This window comes from Onychostoma macrolepis, chromosome 21 (assembly GCF_012432095.1).
Source record: "Onychostoma macrolepis isolate SWU-2019 chromosome 21, ASM1243209v1, whole genome shotgun sequence".
Lineage (NCBI taxonomy): Eukaryota > Metazoa > Chordata > Actinopteri > Cypriniformes > Cyprinidae > Onychostoma > Onychostoma macrolepis.
In genome coordinates, this window is record NC_081175.1 from 9,306,147 (window position 1) to 9,325,819 (window position 19,673).

Sequence of the window (19,673 nt, forward strand, 5' to 3'; positions counted from 1 at the left end):
CAGCGTGTGTCTGCCTCCCGAACAGTGTTAGGTAGATTGTTCCAGAGTTTTGGCGCTAAATAGGAAAAGGTTCTGCCGCCCGCAGTTGATTTTGATATTCTAGGTATTATCAAATGGCCAGAGTTTTGAGAACATAGTGGACGTGGAGGACTATAATGCAATAAGAGCTCGCTCAAGTACTGAGGAGCTAAACCATTCAGGGCTATATAAGTAATTAACAAGATTTTAAAATCTATACAATGTTTAATAGGGAGCCAGTGCAGTGTTGACAGAACCGGGCTAATGTGGTCATACTTCCTGGTTCTAGTAAGAACTCTAGCTGCTGCATTTGGGACCATCTGGAGTTTGTTTATTAAGCGTGCAGAACAACCACCCAATAAAGCATTACAATAATCTAACCTTGAGGTCATAAATGCATGAATTAACATTTCTGCATTTGACTTTGAGAGCATAGGTCTCAATTTAGATATTTTTTTTCACAGTGTTTCTCCAATGCCGTTCTTATTAAGTAAGGTAATTTTCATTAATAGACTTCATCTGGCTATCACGTTTGGTAAAAGGCAAAATCAGAAATGTGAAATAATCTCCTACAGAGTTAAACAGTGTCCTCCAGAGCTATAATAAATGTAATTATAATTAATTTTACAAATTAACATTGATTAATTTATGATGTATGTACCACACAAGTAGGCAGATAAAACTTTACAAACTAGAATTTTTAATTTGAGAGTTACTATGACTCTTAAATGTTAATATTAAATTGTCTATATAATGTAGATTGTGTGCATTTATGTTTTGCTGAGATATATGTCCTGTTATACGGGCCAATATCACTGTAGGGTGCCTTTTGGTGTCCTGTACATAACTCATTTGCCATGATAACTTAACATAAAAATGACTATGAAAGGGTGTGTTATATTAGGCTAAGTTTTTATATTCATAACAAAAGCATTACTTGGCTCTCTAGATTTATTACAGATTTTTTGTCTCTTCAGCGGTGAGCAAGTTAATAATAATAATTCCTTACATTTATATAGCGCTTTTCTAGAAGCGCTACATTGGGGGGGGGGGTGTCTCCTCATCCACCACCACCACCAGTGTGTAGCATCCACCTGGATGATGCGACGGCAGCCACACACCACCTTATTGGTGGAGAGGAGGCACAGTGATGAAGCCAATCAGCAGATATGGGGATTGTTAGGAGGCCATGATGGTCAGAGGCCAATGGGCAAATTTGGCCAGGATGCCAAGGTCACACCTCTACTCTTTTCAAATGACATCCTGGGATTTTTAATGACCACAGAGAGTCAGGACCTCGGTTTAACATCTCATCCGAAGGACAGTGCTTTTTACAGTATAGTGTCCCCATCACTATACTGGGGCGCTAGGGCCAACACAGACCACAGGGTGAGCACCCCCTGCTGGCCTCACTAGCACCTCTTCCAGCAGCAACCTAGTTTTTCCAGGAGGTCTCCCATCCAGGTACTGACCAGGCTCAAACCTGCTTAGCTTCAGTGAGTAACCAGTCTTGGGCTACAGGGTGACATGGCTACCAACAGTTGGTGACTTTTCAATTGACAGATTTTCTTCGTATGAGTTTGCTTACTTGCATTGCCAAAGCTTAACATGTCCGCCCTGTGGGCATAAAATATGCCAGAAGTTATTTGAATACAGTATTTTCAAAATATGCAAGTTTAAATATACCAAATTCTCTTCAACAACCAGACTAAATATTTAGCTAGTCACAGTTTGTTGTAAGCTAATATGCTAATTGAATCTCATAATGTCCACCCTGTCATCCACTTAGACTCATGATACATACATAGCACATACATGATACATGACAGGGTGAACATAGCATTCATTTGTAGTTTATATTGCTAAAATCTAAAATGAATGAGGGTGTCAATATGATTGAGGATGTAATTATATTATTTATTATTATTATATATATTTTTTAATAACCCTGTTTAGGAAAGGGACATCCTACCTTTCAGAAAATATAATTTGCATCTAAATTTTGCAATGAAAACGTATTTAACAATAATATATATGTCCATGACAGGGTGGACATATCTTATGGTTTATGCTTCAAATAATGGCCCATAATTATCTAAACAAATGTGTGGGAGCTCAGCTAATATGTTTCTATAGTAATTGAGTGTCTACTATTTATGATATATGATATTACACATAACACACTAACACATTTCTATTATTCAAATCTGTTAAAGGATTGTTAGGCTACATTAATTAGGTCAACTGGAACCGGGAACACTTCCCATAACACACAATGTACTTGTTACATCGTAAGAAGAATGGCATCTACACTAATATTAGTCTGCTTCTTTCTTATTCCGAGGTCACCATAGCCACCAGATCCAGTCTGTATCCAGATCAGATGGTCACTGCAGCCACCCGGATCCTGTCCTTATCCAGCCCAGATGGTGGATCAGCACCTAGAGATGACCTCTACAGCCCTGAATGTCAACGGAGATCAGGACAACTAGATGAGCCCCAGTGAAGACCTAGTCTCCTAGACGGCCATCGGGAACCAGATGAGTCCTCAGCACTGCTGGTTCATCTGGCCAGAGGAGAACTGGCCCCCCGACTGACCCTGGTTTCTCCCAAGGTTTTTTTTCTCCATTCTGTCACCGATGGAGTTTTGGTTCCTTGCCGCTGTCGCCTCTGGCTTTCTTAGTTGGGGACACCTATAATTTCCAGCGATATCGTCGACATGATTGCACAAATACTATTAGAACTGAACTGAGCTGGATGATGACATCACTGAATTCAATGAGGAACTGCATTTAACTGAAAATTGAGTGTTTACAATTGCCCTATTGCATTACCGACACACTATTTTCCTATTTGATACTGTAAAGCTGCTTTGACACAATCTGTATTGTTAAAAGCGCTATATAAATAAAGGTGACTTGACTTGATATGACATAAAGCGAATGGGAAATTAAAACCAAAATTTTTGAGTATTGTGAAGGTTGAAAGGCACTCTATGGTGATATTGACCCATGTATTGGTGGAGCGTTTGCATTGAGAATTTCTGCAGGTTACATACTTACTGGCGTATATGTGGCGACAAGTTTATGAGTGAGTCCTTTGTATAAAAAAAAACAAATCAGAAAAAAATAAATAAATAAATGGTGTGAGATAAGATTAAAAAGCATATTATGTTATATAATTGTTGTCCAGTTTTAGTAAATAGTTATGGAAGTTTTGGTCTTTTCCAATTTTAATAGAAGAGCTTCATGACTAGAAATACAAAACCAGTTAGGTACATATATATTTGGACACTGACACAATTGTCATATTTTTGGCTCTGTATGCCACCAGAATAGTATTAAAATGAAACAATCAAGATGAAATTGAAGTGCAGACTTTAAGTTTTGAACAAAAATATAACATAAAAAGCTTATACACAGTCCCCCCATTTTCAGGGTCTCAAATGTAATTGGACAAATAAATATAATCATAAATAAAATGTTTATTTTTAATAATTTGTTGAGAATCCTTTGCAGGCAATGACAATGAAAGTCTGGAACTTATGGACATCACCAGAGGCTGGGTTTCCTCCTTTGTGTGCTTTTCCGGGCCTTTACTGCAGCTGACTTCAGTTGTTGTTTGTTTGTTTGTGGGTCTTTCTGCCTTTAGTTTTGTCTTCAACAAGTGAAATGCATGCTCAGTCGGGTTGAGATCAGGAGATTGACTTGGCCATTGCAGAATAATCCACTTTTTTTACCTTCAAAAACTCGTGGATTGCTTTTGCTGTATTTTTGGGGTCATTGTCCATTTGTACTATGAAGCACCGTCCAATCAACTTTGCTGCATTTGGCTGAATCTGGGCAGACAGTATATCCCTGTAGACTTCAGAATTCATCCTGCTGCTTCTGTCTTCTGTCACGTCATCACCAGTAACCCAGTGCCACGACTGAAAGCCATGCATGCTCATGCCATCACACTGGCTCCACCGTGGTTCACAGATGATGTTGTATGCTTTTTTCCAAGCCTTCTCCATACTTTTTTCTTCCTGTCATTCTGGTATAGGTTGATCTAAATGTCAGCTGTCCAAAGAATGCTTTGCAGAAGTGGTCTGGCTTTTTTTAAAATGTTTTTTGGCTAAGTCTAATCAGGTCTTGTTTGCACCTTGTGGTGAACCCTCTGTATTTGCTCTCGTGAAGTCTTCTCTTAATTGTAGACTTTCACAGTGACATGCCTACCTCCTGGAGAGTGTTCTTTACTTGGCTGGATGTTGTGAAAGAGTTTTTCTTTACCATGGAGAGGATTCTCTGATCATCCACCACTGTTGTCCTCCGTGGACATCCAGGCCTTTTTATGTTGCTGAGCTCACCAGGGCGTTCCTTTTTTTCTCAGAATGTACCAAACTGTTAATTTGGCCACTTCGAATGTTCCTGCTATCTCTCTCTCTCTCTCTCTGTCTCTGATGGATTTGTTTTGTTTTTGAAGCCTAACAATTGTCTGTTTCACCTGCATGGAGAGCTCCTTTGACCGCATAATGTGGGTTCACAACAACAGATTCCAAATGCAAATGGAACACTTAGAATCAACTCCAGACCTTTTACCTGCTTAATTGATGTAGAAATAATGGTAATAATATAAATTGTGCCTGTGTCCAAATATATATGGACAAACATAACTATATGTCCACCGAGTGAACATTATGAACTTTGACAGTCCTTTTAATAGTGTAATATTACATAAATATGTGTACTACGTCCAAATAAAAAAGCCCTGGTAAACTGACATGACTTTTTCGCGGTGTTAGTCAGTGAACTGAAGGAATGGGAGTTTAGGGAAAGATTTCACAGGCACAGCTTGTTTGCAAGCAAAAGAAAGAGCTATGCAGAAACAGCAAACAACTACCCACCCTGTAAATGTAACCTCTAATTTAAATCAGAGCAAGATTTGATAATGTTAATTGTTGAATTGTTGTTTTGAATTACATTCAGATTTTCAAGTAAAAAAAACTAAACAAAAAAACCCTCTAAACTATAAAAAGCCTTTTTCTGCACTGGTTCAAATTAAATATTGTCCTCAAAAGGGACATTTTTCAGATAAGTTAATCTAGGGGAAAACCGCCTTCATGAGGATGATGAAAAGCCTCTTTCAGGCATTGAAAGTAGTAAATTTAGTAATTTGGCAAGACTAACATTATTATGAACCTGCCCAGACAGAATTGGCAGAGCTTTATGCATTTGCAGTGCTGATTTTCAGTGAAAATCAAAACAAATTTAATTAATCAAAATACAGAGTTAATTCTGAATGACTGGCAATGGAGAAAGATGCCTTTTGCCAGCAGAATGCTGTTATATCATTTACTAGCAAGGAATAATGGGACCATGCTAACCATCCACATTGAGAGAGTCCTCACTGCAAATTGTAGTGTTTTTGAGACATTATTTTTATTGCAGTTTTGCAATAACATTTTGTACAAATATGTAATATAACATTGTTTTTTTGTGTGTATTTTTGTTACATAAATTATTCATTTTTTATATTAATATTTGTATTATATATTACTGATATTTGATAAGAAAGGTACTGTAACACAGTTCGTTGATCGGGAAGAAGGAGGCGGGAACCGGCGAACATTTAAACAAAGTTTTAATAAAATAAACAAACATAAAAGTAAAGCGGCAGCCCCTCACGGACGACTGCCGCACATAAAATACAAAATAAAAGTCCAGGCCTGGTCCTCTCTCGTCTTCCACTGTCGTCACTCCTCCTTTTATCCTTCCGGAGCTCCTCCGTGGGACTCGAGACCGGCGAGTGGCGCAGGTGTCGCTCATTATCATCAACTCCACCGGCCTCGCTCCGTTCCCACGGCTCTCGGCCCCGCCCCACTCGCCACAGGTACTTTTAAAAAAAAAAGAAAAAAGAAATATTGTTTCCACATTATCGTCGCTGTCCATCTAATTAACTGAAATTATTTAAAAGTATTTCTCTTTGGGTGATATGAATTCAAATCTCAACCTCGTGGTCCTATCCTGATCCTGTCCCCCTGTCTCTCCCACTTTGCTTCATATCTTCTCTCTGCACTATCTAAATATAGGCAAAATTGAAAAAATAAATAATAATAATAATAATTCAGTTTTGTAAAATATATGTAATCCTCTTATTTCAGTATGTTAGCACATCATCATTCTTATTTCATGCCACCCATGACTACGAATCTATGACATGTCTCGCCTGAGATGTAAGTGACAATAATTAAAGTAAATAATTACCCCACATACAGTACATACCCAACACTTCATAAATAGATAAGCAAAAATGTACAGGTGCATCTCAATAAATCGTGTATGAAATAAATACAGTGCACACAGACTGAAGTAGTTTAAGTCTTTGGTTCTTTTAATTGTGATGATTTTGGCTCACATTTAACAAAAACCCACCAATTCACTATCTCAACAAATTAGAATATTCTAATTTGTTGAGATAGTGAATTGGTGGGTTTTTGTTAAATGTGAGCCAAAATAATCACAATTGACATGCCAATCAGCTAATCCACTCAAAACACCTGCAAAGTTTTCCTGAGCCTTCAAAATGGTCTCTCAGTTTGGTTCACTAGGCTACACAATCATGGGGAAGACTGCTGATCTGACAGTTGTCCAGAAGACAATCATTGACACCCTTCACAAGGAGGGTAAGCCACAAACATTCATTGTCAAAGAAGCTGGCTGTTCACAGAGTGCTGTATCCAAGCATGTTAACAGAAAGTTGAGTGGATGGAAAAAGTGTGGAAGAAAAAGATGCACAACCAACCGAGAGAACCGCAGCCTTATGAGGATTGTCAAGCAAAATCGATTCAAGAATTTGGGTGAACTTCACAAGGAATGGACTGAGGCTGGGGTCAAGGCATCAAAAGCCACCACACACAGACATGTCAAGGAATTTGGCTACAGTTGTCGTATTCCTCTTGTTAAGCCACTCCTGAACCACAGACAACGTCAGAGGTGTCTTACCTGGGCTAAGGAGAAGAAGAACTGGACTGTTGCCCAGTGGTCCAAAGTCCTCTTTTCAGATGAGAGCAAGTTTTGTATTTCATTTGGAAACCAAGGTCCTAGAGTCTGGAGGAAGGGTGGAGAAGCTCATAGCCCAAGCTGCTTGAAGTCCAGTGTTAAGTTTCCACAGTCTGTGATGGTTTGGGGTGCAATCTCATCTGCTGGTGTTGGTCCATTGTGTTTTTTGAAAACCAAAGTCACTGCACCCGTTTACCAAGAGCACTTCATGCTTCCTTCTGCTGACCAGCTTTTTAAAGATGCTGATTTCATTTTCCAGCAGGATTTGGCACCTGCCCACACTGCCAAAAGTACCAAAAGTTGATTAAATGACCATGGTGTTGGTGTGCTTGACTGGCCAGCAAACTCACCAGACCTGAACCCCATAGAGAATCTATGGGCTATTGTCAAGAGGAAAATGAGAGACAAGAGACCAAAAAATGCAGATGAGCTGAAGGCCACTGTCAAAGAAATCTGGGCTCCCATGTTACCATTTTACATGTAAATAAGGGGGCTTTTGACACTGCGCTTAAGTCAAGTCAAGTCAATTCAATTCACCGTTATTTATATAGCGCTTTTAACAATACAGATTGTGTCAAAGCACTTAACAGTATCAAATTGGAGGATAGAGTGTCAGTAATGTATAATGATAAGATCATTATACACCAGAACTTAACACCAGCTTATCATCATTCTAAACCCTGCTTTTAACCCCGAGAAAAGGCGCGTTTCACTTTTAATTTATATAAGCAGAATTTGCACCCCTTTTTACCTGGGTTTGTGAAACGGTTCACAGTGTGATACAATGTTATGCTTAAATACTTAGCAACCGACAACCAATTGTGTGCCTCACATTCACAGGCTTTGGAGAGTTATGGAAACATTATATAAACAGTCTTTTCACCATTTTAAGAGGAAAATCAAACGGTGAGAGGAAACAAGCGAAATTGGAATCAAGAAGAGTCCATTTCATTCTTTCAACTTTATAGTCCGAAAAGTTAATCCTGTAAAAGTTTATATTTCAGTTGGCAATATATTTACATTTTACATTTACATTTAGTAATTTAGCAGATGCTTTTATCCAAAGAGACTTACAAATGAGGACAATGGAAGCAATCAAAATCAACAAAAGAGCAATGATATGCAAGTGCTATAACAAGTCTCAGTTAGCTTAACGCAGTACACGTAGCAAGGTTTTTTTTCTTCTTTTTTAAAATTATATAATAAATAAAAAGAAAACAGATAGAATAGAAAAATAGAGCAAGCTTGTGTTAGAGGCCTTTTGTGCTTTTGTTAATTGTATAATAAATAAAAAGAAAACATAGAATACAAAAAGATTAGAAAAGCTAGTGTTAGTTTTTTTTATTTTTTTTTTTATTTTTTATTTTTTAAGAAAACAAGCAGTTAGTAAATAGAGTGCAAGTCTAAAAGGGACAAGTTTTTATTTTTTTTTTTTTTTAAATACAAATAGAATTAGAATAGAGAGTTAGAGGGTCAAATAAAGATGAAAGAGATGTGTTTTTATCCGATTCTTGAAGATGGGACTCGGGATTGCTCAGATTGAGTTGGGCAGGTCATTCCACCAGGAGGGAACATTTAATTTAAAAGTCTGTGAAAGTGATTTTGTGCCTCTTTGGGATGAGGATATAATATATAATATGAGGATATATAATATAATATACAATATATAATATGAGGATGCGCCATGCTAGAGCCTATGTAAACATGTTGCATCCAATCAATGATGGTGACACTGCAAATAAGAATGTTTACCCAGTTTAGGAATGTACAGTGTAAATGTCGTCTTTTGAATATCCAGGATTTATAGTTAACCCTGGCTAAATTATAAGCAGCATGAAGCAAGATAACCCTGCATTTAATTATTTATAATTATGGGGTTAATTATTTCAAGTGTGAAAAGCCCTTAAAGAGTGAGAGAATGCAGTAATGAAGAAGACTTAGCCAAATTGCCTCAACAATATGGTAGTAACTGAATTTGGTTACACTTTATTTTGATAGTCCACTTTAGACATTCTACTAGCTACTGTATAAGTAACTTTGTAACTACGTGTCAGCTACATGTCATCTAATTCTCATTGATTTGCAACTACATGTCTACTAACTCTCAGTAGGGTAGCTTTAGGGTTAGTAGAATAAGTTGACATATACTTGCAAAGTTTCTCATATGTTGTATTTTGTGGACCCATCAAAATAAAGTGTTAGAAGATATTAAGCAGACAGTCTACTAATACTCTACTGACTACTAGTTGACATGTAGTTGCAAAGTTACTTACTGTTAGTAGAATGTCTAAAGTGGACTATCGAAATAAAGTGTTATCCTGAGTTTTTTAAAAATAATTCCATACTGGTTTGAGGAAAAGAGAACAAAGGTTCTTCTTAGAGAATACAACTGTCCCATCAGTCATCAATAAGACAGATGGTTTGAGGTAGAAACTGTTGCTTCACTGCAGAGAAGCATAAAGTCTGTTCAACTACTCACTATTTCTATCTGTCTCTCACTGACCACTAGAGAGCCTGTACAGGCTGCGGCACCCCCGATGTGCACCACAGAGCAGTGTGGATGGATTGGAAGACATGGAGGTTAGTCCTCATTATCCCACTTCTAATCACATTGAATTATTCTCTCAGTTTGTACTAATTCCATCTCTTTCTCCCTCCTGCAGAGGAAGTGCAGGACACAATTGCTCATCTTGGTGATTCATGGAGGTCATATCTTGGATTCTGGAGGTGGCGACCCTGCAGGAAAGGCAGGTGACGCTGCCACTCTGGCGTCCGTGTTGGAGCGTGTGGCGCGGGCGCACTTCCAAGCAGCAGCAGACAGCATGCTGGTCAGACTGGTGCCCTGCCCGCCCGTGTGTGCTGATGCCTTCTCTTTGGTCTCAAAGTAAGGTGTAGAAATAACAATGCAAAGATCAAATATGCTATTCCTTTTTGATGATGAAATGAATGCTAAATCATTCTTGCTAGCAGGGTAACTCTTTTTTTGGTTCACGAGTTTGCCTGCCCATTCAGTCCTGTTAGATAATGGTAAACAAACTTGGCTTGCTGTCCTCGAGGAAGGCTTGAACCTGAGGCTCGGCTTGAGCTCTAAGTTAGAACCCCCCTATAATTGTATGATGTGAAGGAGGAATGAAAGAAATAGAGGAGGAGAAAGGGAGGTGGAGGGATGATGGAAGAATTGTTGCTGGGACGGCACAATGACTGCTGCTTATATACACTCGTAATGATGATTGACAGGACTGAATGTTTAGGCTCCTCTCGAACTATACGTTTGGAACTTCATTTAAAGATTAGCCTTGTATGGGTTCTCAGTGTCCTGACTTAAGAATTACAAGCTTTCACCTTACAATTTAAAGGTACGCTTAGTAATTATTTATTAAATTAAAAGTTTTACCACTAAAGAAATGTACAGTACTTTTGAAAATTGTTTAAAAATCATCTACAGTACACTCCAGAGAAGACTCCATTCATATCAGTGCTTTTTAAATGAGTGTAACACAGTTCGTAGATCAGAGGCGGGAACCGGCGAACATTTAAACACTTTAATAATAAAATAAACACAAAACTGAAAATCAAGCGGCAGCCCCTCGCGGACGACTGCCGCACACAAACCACAAATAAAAGTCCAGAAGTTTTATCCTTCCGGAGCTCCTCCGTGGGACTCGAGACCGGTGAGTGGCGCAGGTGGCGCTCATTATCATTAACTCCACCGGCCTCGCTCCGTTCCCACGGCACTTGACCCCGCTCCACTCGCCAATCGCCACAATGAGCTGCTTATATTATTAGTCGATATTAGTCCATTTTTTTAGTACATACTGTTTTTAATTCATACATTGCAACCAGTGTAGTTCATCCAATTCCAAATCAGTCTCACACAGCATGACCAGTGTAATCCATAAGTGATAAATCAAAAGCATACATCATGACCACTGGAGTCCAAACGATTCCCAAACAAATTTCTCTAATGTGTCATTTCTTTATTAATCAAAAGTTAATCAAAGTAAATAAAAATTGGCTCGACAGCTCGACCAGTGTAATCTAACTCATTTACTATGACTCTCTTGAGCCAATTCCCAAGCAAAGAATGGTTCTCTTTATTGAATCAAACACACATAGGTTACAACATGTTATACTTGAGACTAATAATTTAAATCAGTACAGTTATTAAATGGTTGTTGATATGACAGCTTGTAAAAAGATAAAGAGTAACATTCACCCCCACCCCCTCCATTTTTTTTTTTTTGTATGCAAAACTACTACATAGAATTGTTAATGGAAATGTAATTGTTAAATTCCTTAAGGTGCCAATCCCAATAGAAGCTTATTACCCTTTATTGACTGTGTGAGATGCCATGATTCCAGAATCAAAAGCTTTCACTTCATCATTTCAATTCTCAAATTATATTCTTAGCTCTAACTGACAGTTAAATGAACCTACTGATCTGCTCTTTGAAGTCATGCTAAGCTGGCAGCATGAACATTTTATCTCAGAGAAACTTGAGAATGCAAATGCTTTTTCAAGATTTAAACAACGTAGTAGCACTTTGGAACCATAATGGAAAATTTTAAGCATTCGGTTGTTCCCAGAGAACCACAATTTACTTCCATTAAATGAGGCATAAAAGGTTATGCCTAGCGCTTCTTATAAAACATCATACAGAGAGGTCGAAATGTGCCACAATCCTGTGCCTCTGTCAGAACACTAGTGCAGGAGCACACAAGGCCACATATCCTGTCAAAGCACAATGAATTTTACATGATGACATTTGGACATTTTCTTTGTAGCCTCTTGCTGGTTTTCCATTTCTGAGCTGAGGGGAACATCCAGACAAGCATTATAATGATTTTGGTTATCAGATATACAGAGCCTAAGCCTTCATTGCACAAGCCATAAAAAGGACTTGATTAGCATGCTCAAGACATCCAACTTTTTTTCAGGTTATTTTCTTACCTTAATTTAATTACTTTGTTCATCTGTTTTGAAGGAGTCACCAGTTTAGCAATCATTCTGTGTCTGACTGAAACTTCCAACACTGTCTCAGAAATAACTGTTGCTGTTGATGATACAGACTTAAGAAAACATTAAAAGTGTTTTAACAACTCCATGGCAGAGTGCTGCGCTATTAATCAAACCCTACCACATTCTGTGACAGGAAACTGGCCTGATTAAAGACAGAGGAGCTTTAGTATGCTAATTAGACATTCAGTTCTTTCTGATACAGAGACTCCTATTTCCTAAGGGATGACCAGATCTCCACCTCTGAACTGTGTCTTAAAGCACATTTAGCTAATAATACATCTAAATCAATCTGCATATCAAACAACAAAGAGTAATAAGAGTATCAACATATAATTCATGACATTAATATCAGACAAATACAGACAGATGTACGTACAGTATCCACCTTTTTCTTCAACACGGAAGTAAGCCTATGGGTGAGACTTCCGGTTCATTAGCCGCTATAGGTAAATAACGAGGAGAATAACAACATGCAGTAAATGGTAAAACTTTTTGCACTACAAACCAGTGTGTTCATGATTAAGATAATACATTAAAATAATATGGTAAGACACTCATTTTCAATATCAAGCAGCAAAACGAATTGTTTTGTACAGCTAAAAATAGCTGGATGCGGATGAGACTGGAAGCTAGACCCATAGAATTTACAAATGGCCGTGCCCATTTTTACGTCAAGAAAAAGGTGGATAACGACAGAGAACAACATCAGGTCTATGGCCCCAAATAAAGTAAACACCTAAATCTCTTCTGAAAGGTATGAATTACATTGCATTAGATAACAAAATATCAAACTAAATGGCATCTGCAGAGGAATGATGACCAACAAATGATTTTTTCAATTACATTTAACAAAACTTCTATCAAAATTGGCTTTAGTCAGGTCTAAGTTACAGTATGAAGTGTTATCTAGTGCTAACAGTATTATTGCATTTTACAGATATGAGCTGGTTCTTTTTATTGAATCAAACTCATACAGTATACGATGTTCATGAGCTGGTTCTTTTTATTGAATCAGCATGACCAGTGTAGTCAAACCAATTCCTGAACAAATTACTCTAATTGGTCGGTTCTTTTTAGTAAATCAAACACATACAGCATGAACAGAATGTCCAACTGATTTGCGAATATATTGCTTTTATGATCTGCTTCTTTTTGGTAGACTAAACTTGTACTGCACAGCCATAAAATTGCATTGAATAATAGAGTCTGAGAAAGCTGCTAGACAAACACGTTAGTCAGATGCTCTCCAGCAATAATTACATAACACCATCCATTATTGCATCATCACATGGGGCAAGTGAGCAAAATTGACATGACAGGAAACAGGAACTCAAAAACAACAAGAGCATAGAACCTAGATAAGAAAAAAAGAAAAGAAAAAAAAAAAACGGGTGCTAGGGGACATTCTAGTGACACAATGCAGAAAATTGGAACTTTAAATACTGTAAAAAAGCAGAGGACTAGGAGGTTAGATATTCAAACATCATTCTGTGGATTATCTCATTTTGTCTTCTTGTAGTTTGAATCCATACAGCTATGATGAAACCTGCGTGTCCAGCAGTGTGGATCACTTGCCACTGGCTTCCCTTCCCATCCTGGCCATTGCCACCCCTCGTTACCAGAATGCTGTAGCAGCGGTCATTGCTCAGGCCAATCAAGTTTACCAAAACTTTCTTCAGTCAGCAGAAGGTGTGGGCTTCACAGGACAGGTAAACATTGGTTACTGGTGGATAACATTGCAAATTTAATAACACTGTTAAATGATCTTAAAATTAATATCTAATTTTCACACTGCACATTATAATGTTACAAACCTAAATTCACTTGTAGCATTTAAAACAATCTATTAAAGCGTTTTACATTTATTTAGTCTCGATAGTATAGAATTTTAATATTAGCTATTTATGTTATCTGCCTTAACATAAAAATAATTATAGGTTTATCAATGAAGACAAACATATGTATCAGTTTTACCTTCAGAATGACATCACCAGCCTGATGACGTGTTGCAGGAGTCAAGAATAAAGAATAAAGTCAAGAATTCAGCTAAACTGGTCTTAAAAATTAAGCTTCAGCATGCAATGAAAGGAATGGTTCACCCAAAAAAGATAATTTGTTGAAAATTTACTCACCTTCAGGCCATGCAAGATGTAGATAGAGTTTGGTTTTTTTCATCCGAAGAGATTTGAAGAAATTTAGCATTACATTACTTTCTCACCAATGGATCATCTGCGCTGAATGGGTGATGTCAGAATGAGAGTCTGAAAACAGCTGATAAAAACATCACAATAATCCAAAAGTAATCCACATGACACCAGTCCATCAATTAACATCTTGTGAAGTGAAAAGCTGTTTGTTTGTAATAAATCCATCATTAAGATGTTTTTAACTTCAAACATTGCTTCTGGCAAAATATCCTCTATTCATAATATTCTTTAGTGAAAAAGCTGTCTGAATCAGGAAAAAAAAAAAGGCACCATTAAGTACAGTTTACAAGCAAAAACAATCCAAAACGGTTTTAAGTCTGTCGGTGTATTTTGATGTGAGAGGATAACAGGGGATGGACTTTTTCACTGGAGGAAGTGCTATTGTAACCCTTATTTTCTGCTGCGAATGCTCCAGTCTCTTCCACATGGATAACATAAATACAACATACCAGGGTAATAATTCACACTTCTTTTATTATGAAGCATCGCATAACAGCATGAACAGCCGAACATGCTCCACCACTCGCTTGAGCTTCTCTTTTTCTTTTCCCAAGTGTGCTCTGCCTTAAAGGGGCAGGTGCATGAAATATCTTTCTAACTAACATATATAAAACTTTGCATAGACATAAGCCATATGAAAATACATGAAAATCTTACTGAATAGATTCATCAATATTTCCTATTCTTTATTTTTTCTTCTTATAAACCATGAATTGACAAAAAGTGAAATAAAACAATGAATTCAACATAAGGTTACAGTCTTCCTCGTTTCTCAAAATAATACTGAATAACTTCAACTCATTCACGTAGCAACAACAACTTGTTATGGAAGCAGACTGGACACAGAGGAGTAGAAAACAACGTGATATTTATTGGATTCAGCAGAGGGTAAGGAGTTACTGGAGGTGAGTGGAGTCGTGGTATACTGGCAGTTATGGAGAAGGGTAAACTGATGTGGCTTGTATCTTGCCAGGAACTCGTGGATGCTGAGGAGAAGCACACACCCCAGATTGCCGGAGGAGGAGAGAGTGGGTGATCCACGGAGTAAAGTGGATGATGGGGATCCAGGGAGACAGTTGTGGAGATAACTGGAGGTAAGTACACAAACAGGTTAGTTAAAGGTAAGTAGTAGGTGAAGGGTAAAGAGAGTCCACTTCGTATTGACGAGATCGGACAGTTGACTGGAGTGGGGTGTGTGCTTAAGTAGTGATGGGGAGATGTGATGTCAATGAGGTGCAGGTGCTCTGAATTAATATTCAGGTGATTGAGATCGCTGTGATGGATTGTGTCACAGACTGGCTGATCTGTGACACAACTAATGTGACAGAACATTGCATAAATGCAGTATTGCATCAAAATTTGTGCATAATATTGCTATATACCAAATTACCTCTTAGAACACATTGTTCATATAATGAAGTGAAGTGACATGTGGCCAAGTATTGTGACCCATACTCGGAATTTGTGCTTTGCATTTAACCCATCCAAGTGCACACACAGTAGTGAACACATATCCAGAGCAGTGGGCAGCCATATTGCTGCGGGGAGCATTTGGTTGCTCGGTGCCTTGCTCAAGGGTCTCACTTCAGTCGTGGTATTGAGGATGGAAGAAAGCGCTGGTTATTCACTCCCCCCACCGACAATTCCTGCCGGACCAGACTCGAACCCGCAATCTTTGGGTTACAAGTCCAACTCTTTAACCATTAGGCCACGACTGCATCAGACTCTTAAAACACAACACTGTTTGAAAACTCATGTGCATTATACTGTACAGTAAAAGCACCATGCAAAGACAACCAATATGTACATAACTCATCAACAAACTAAATCTTTAAACTTTTCATGTTTTTAACAATGCGTCCACTACGTGTTAGTTGAGGTGCATCCGCTGAAGGCAATATGGCCCTGTCCGGGGCCTTTGAGGGCCCAGGGGGGACCACTGAGATGTGGCACAATGTCAGGTTCAGACAACAAAGCAGTTGGATTTGAACATTCAGCCCTTGCATTAGTAGTAGTCTGTTTTTTAGTTTGGTTAGGTACGTACAGTGGTGTAGAAGGTCGAAAGGGTAAAGCACCTGACAACGCAGTGAGGGGAACTGAAGAAGGGGCTGTAAGGGAAACAGGTCAGTTTAGCTCAAAGGGAATCATTTATGATTTTATAGGGAAATTGGACAGAATCACTGTTTTACTGCTGATCACTGAGTCAGCTAGCAATTCACTGAACGAGCCGTATAACATCAACTCTGCACTGGATCTTAAAATCCAAAATATAGTGAAAACACTATTAAATAGCACAGTAACAAGATCGGCATTTTAAGACATTAACTCGTAAGCACAAAACACAAGATACTTCTCTTTTCATTATAAATAAGACTTTATTGGATAAATCTAAGACATGTAAACTAATCTAACACATGAACACATGCATTCACACATTCACACAAGTTGCAGAAAGAGAGAAAGTGAGGAAAGGATGAGTTTAAGAGGATGAAAATGTGAAATCCCAAGTTTATAGCAGTATGTGCAATTGCATATAGACCTGAACACAACCATCAATCATTTAATTAACCCTTGCATTAAGTTTCTCAATGAGGCTAAAATTTATATTAAATGCACCAGTTCAGCTAGAATCTGGAGGTTACTTGCGTTGCCTTTGTGTTAAGGGATTCCTTTTTGTTGTAGTCTTTGCAGAAAGGGTTGCTGATTTGCTGAAAGTTCAGTGGTCGTTAGTAGTGAAGTCTTGGGCGTTGGCTCTTGGCTGAAGTTGCAGAGTTGTGCGCTGGTTGAAGTTTTAGACGGGTGCTCGAGGTCGGACTCGGAGACACGGCGTTGGCAAACTTAACTCAGAACACGAAACTCAAAACGGGAAAGAAAAGAAACTAAAGTAAAAGAAATAAAGGATGTAACGAGGGTTTTCTTCTCATCATGGTTAAGTAGCAGCTGGTGTGCGGGCCGAAGCACGCTGGAACAACGCTCAAAGAACACAAAAAGTGATGACAAAAAGCATGGCTAAAAAGCCGACAAGGCAAAAAGCTAGAAGCTAAAAGCATTGTTTGATGGTGTCCTGAGATTTTAAACTCGGCTTTTGGACACATCCCAAATGGTGTCTTGACCAATTAGATACTGTCTTAGCTTGGGGTGTTGCTCTGTTTCTCCTCCCAATAAATAAATCAACATCTTATCTGGTCAGTCATATGGTCCGAACTTTCCCGCTCTTGCAGAGTATAATTTTGGACATGATTTCTATAACCAGAATATGATACATTTGACACAGTATTGATTGGAAGAAACGTTTCAAGCTAGAATTTTCACACTAATACATACCAAACATGAATATGAACCCTTAAGCTATTCAATAGTTATTAAAAAGACATACACAATGAGTGATTAGAACATGATAGTTAAATGTGTGGGTTACATACATAATATGGAGTTATGCATAGAAATGATTAGTTGCTCATAAGTCCTTTTAATATGATTTTAGGTGCATATGGAAAAGGCAGTTTCTGTGCCATTCTGTGGACATGAGAATGTTTTCTAAGGAACAAAGGACAAAAAGGGTTTAGAAGGAATTTCAGTCTGGTTCTTGTCCTGGGTGGGGGGAACCCACCCAACAAAGTCTCTACTAAGGATTTTCCTCATATGATGGCCATGATGTGCTGTGTCTTTGACCATCAATCTTGGTTACTTGCCCCAAATTTGACAATCTCCTTCCTGAGTTGGGATTATCAATAGGTGTTCTTTTTGGGCCTGTTTACACCTGGTCATTTCATGCGTTTTCGCTGATCGGATATCTATCTGATTTGTTAAAACGTTTCCATTTACACTTGGCCACATAAATGTGTGGTCGCAAAACAGATATAAATCCGATCTTCAATTCCCGTGCTATATTTAAATTTAACAAAGTTTATGTTAACGAGATCAAAAGATAAGTGCTGCATTTTATTAATTATCAGCTCATTTCAAGTTCAAAGACTGCAATAGGACAGCGCGCGGCATCAGCACTGGAAAGATAAGTTTGTCTTACTATTTTTAATGAAGATGATTGTGTGTTGAGCGTCTGCGTCTTACTTTCAGTTTCATTCGCTGCAGTTTAAGCCTCGGCTTGCTGAAGAGATGCTCAGCTGCTCGTCCGTGGTGATGAGTGTTGCATTAGTGTAGTCATATCTGACTATAATGTCATATAGCCTTTAACACACTCTCACACATTTATTATTTTAACATTTTGGGAGGAGTAAAATTTACATATGTGGTTTCAGCAACCAGATGCATTTACACTTGTCTGACACTTGTCACAGTTTCGTCTGGAATGCGGCCCAGACCACTTCCTGAAGTGGTTTGAGCGATCGGATTTATATCTGTCTCGAATGCGTTTCAGAGAGCATTTACACCTGGTCTTTTCACGATCGGATAGCTATCCGCTCAGACAAAATGTATGAAGTGACCAGGTGTAAACAGCCCCTTTGTGTTAATGTTGTAAGCTGTTCTGTGAAAGAGGTGGTTGGTTAGCTTTGCTTCAGACAGGCTGGCGCTAGGGATCTGATTTATGACATCCTGTTGTCTTGTTATCCCTTTTGTGGAATTCCTGACTCCTCATGTTTCGATGTTCTGATCGAATCTTAAATTGTCTGATTCGCTCTGATATCCTACAGGGCCTTAGCACTACTAACCACAGGAGGCTCAGAGCCCGGAGGGGAACTGCCAGGCAAATCCATCGAAAGATCCTTGTAAGGTTTTAGGCGATTGTGATGAACCACCCACCTTCTTGACTGTGGATTTCTTGGATCTGTAATTTCAAAAGTTACACCAGGGCTGTCATCTTTGTTCATTCTCCTCAGAATTTTGTATGGCCCTTTCCATTTAGGAGCCAGTTTATTCTGCTTTTGAGCTGGGTCATCCAAAAATACAAAGTCACCTGGCTTATGTGGGTGGAAATATGCCTTATTGTCATACTGTCGTTTCTGATTAAGTTTAGCTGCAGTGGACTGCACAGCAGCATCTTTGAAAGCATAGGACAAACGTGTGGTCACATCACGTGCATAGTCTGCAGGGGTGCTTGGCGTACAGGAAGTGACAGCAGGACTACAGTTCAGAACGATATTGGTTCTCTGCCATGAGCAAAAAGAAAGGAGAAAACCCAGTACTGGAATGAACACTGGAGTTATAGGCCAGTTCCACATGAGGGAGATATTTATCTCATTCACCCCCACTTTCACAAATGTACTTCGCGAGTTGGTCTTTCAAAGTTTGATTCAGTCTTTCAACCATACCATCGCACTGGGCGTAGTAGGGAGAGGTACGGGTTTTCTCAATGCCCAGTTGACTGCACAGATCTCAGGGACCCCGTGCTGCTTAACCCTTTAAGACCTAAGGGTAAAATAGGTCATT

General features: G+C 38.6%; 1 protein-coding gene across 3 annotated transcripts in view; it reads left to right on the plus strand.

Annotated features, from left to right (window-relative positions):
* The window catches only part of plrdgb (PITP-less RdgB-like protein), a 242,799-nt gene that overhangs the window by 134,750 nt on the left and 88,376 nt on the right, over positions 1 to 19,673 (plus strand). For all 3 annotated transcript variants that reach the window (XM_058757938.1, XM_058757937.1, XM_058757939.1), the window contains 3 exons: positions 9,568 to 9,638; positions 9,722 to 9,942; positions 13,598 to 13,787. In XM_058757938.1, the coding sequence (XP_058613921.1) occupies positions 9,568 to 9,638; positions 9,722 to 9,942; positions 13,598 to 13,787 (482 nt within the window). The remainder of the gene's footprint in view (positions 1 to 9,567; positions 9,639 to 9,721; positions 9,943 to 13,597; positions 13,788 to 19,673) is intronic.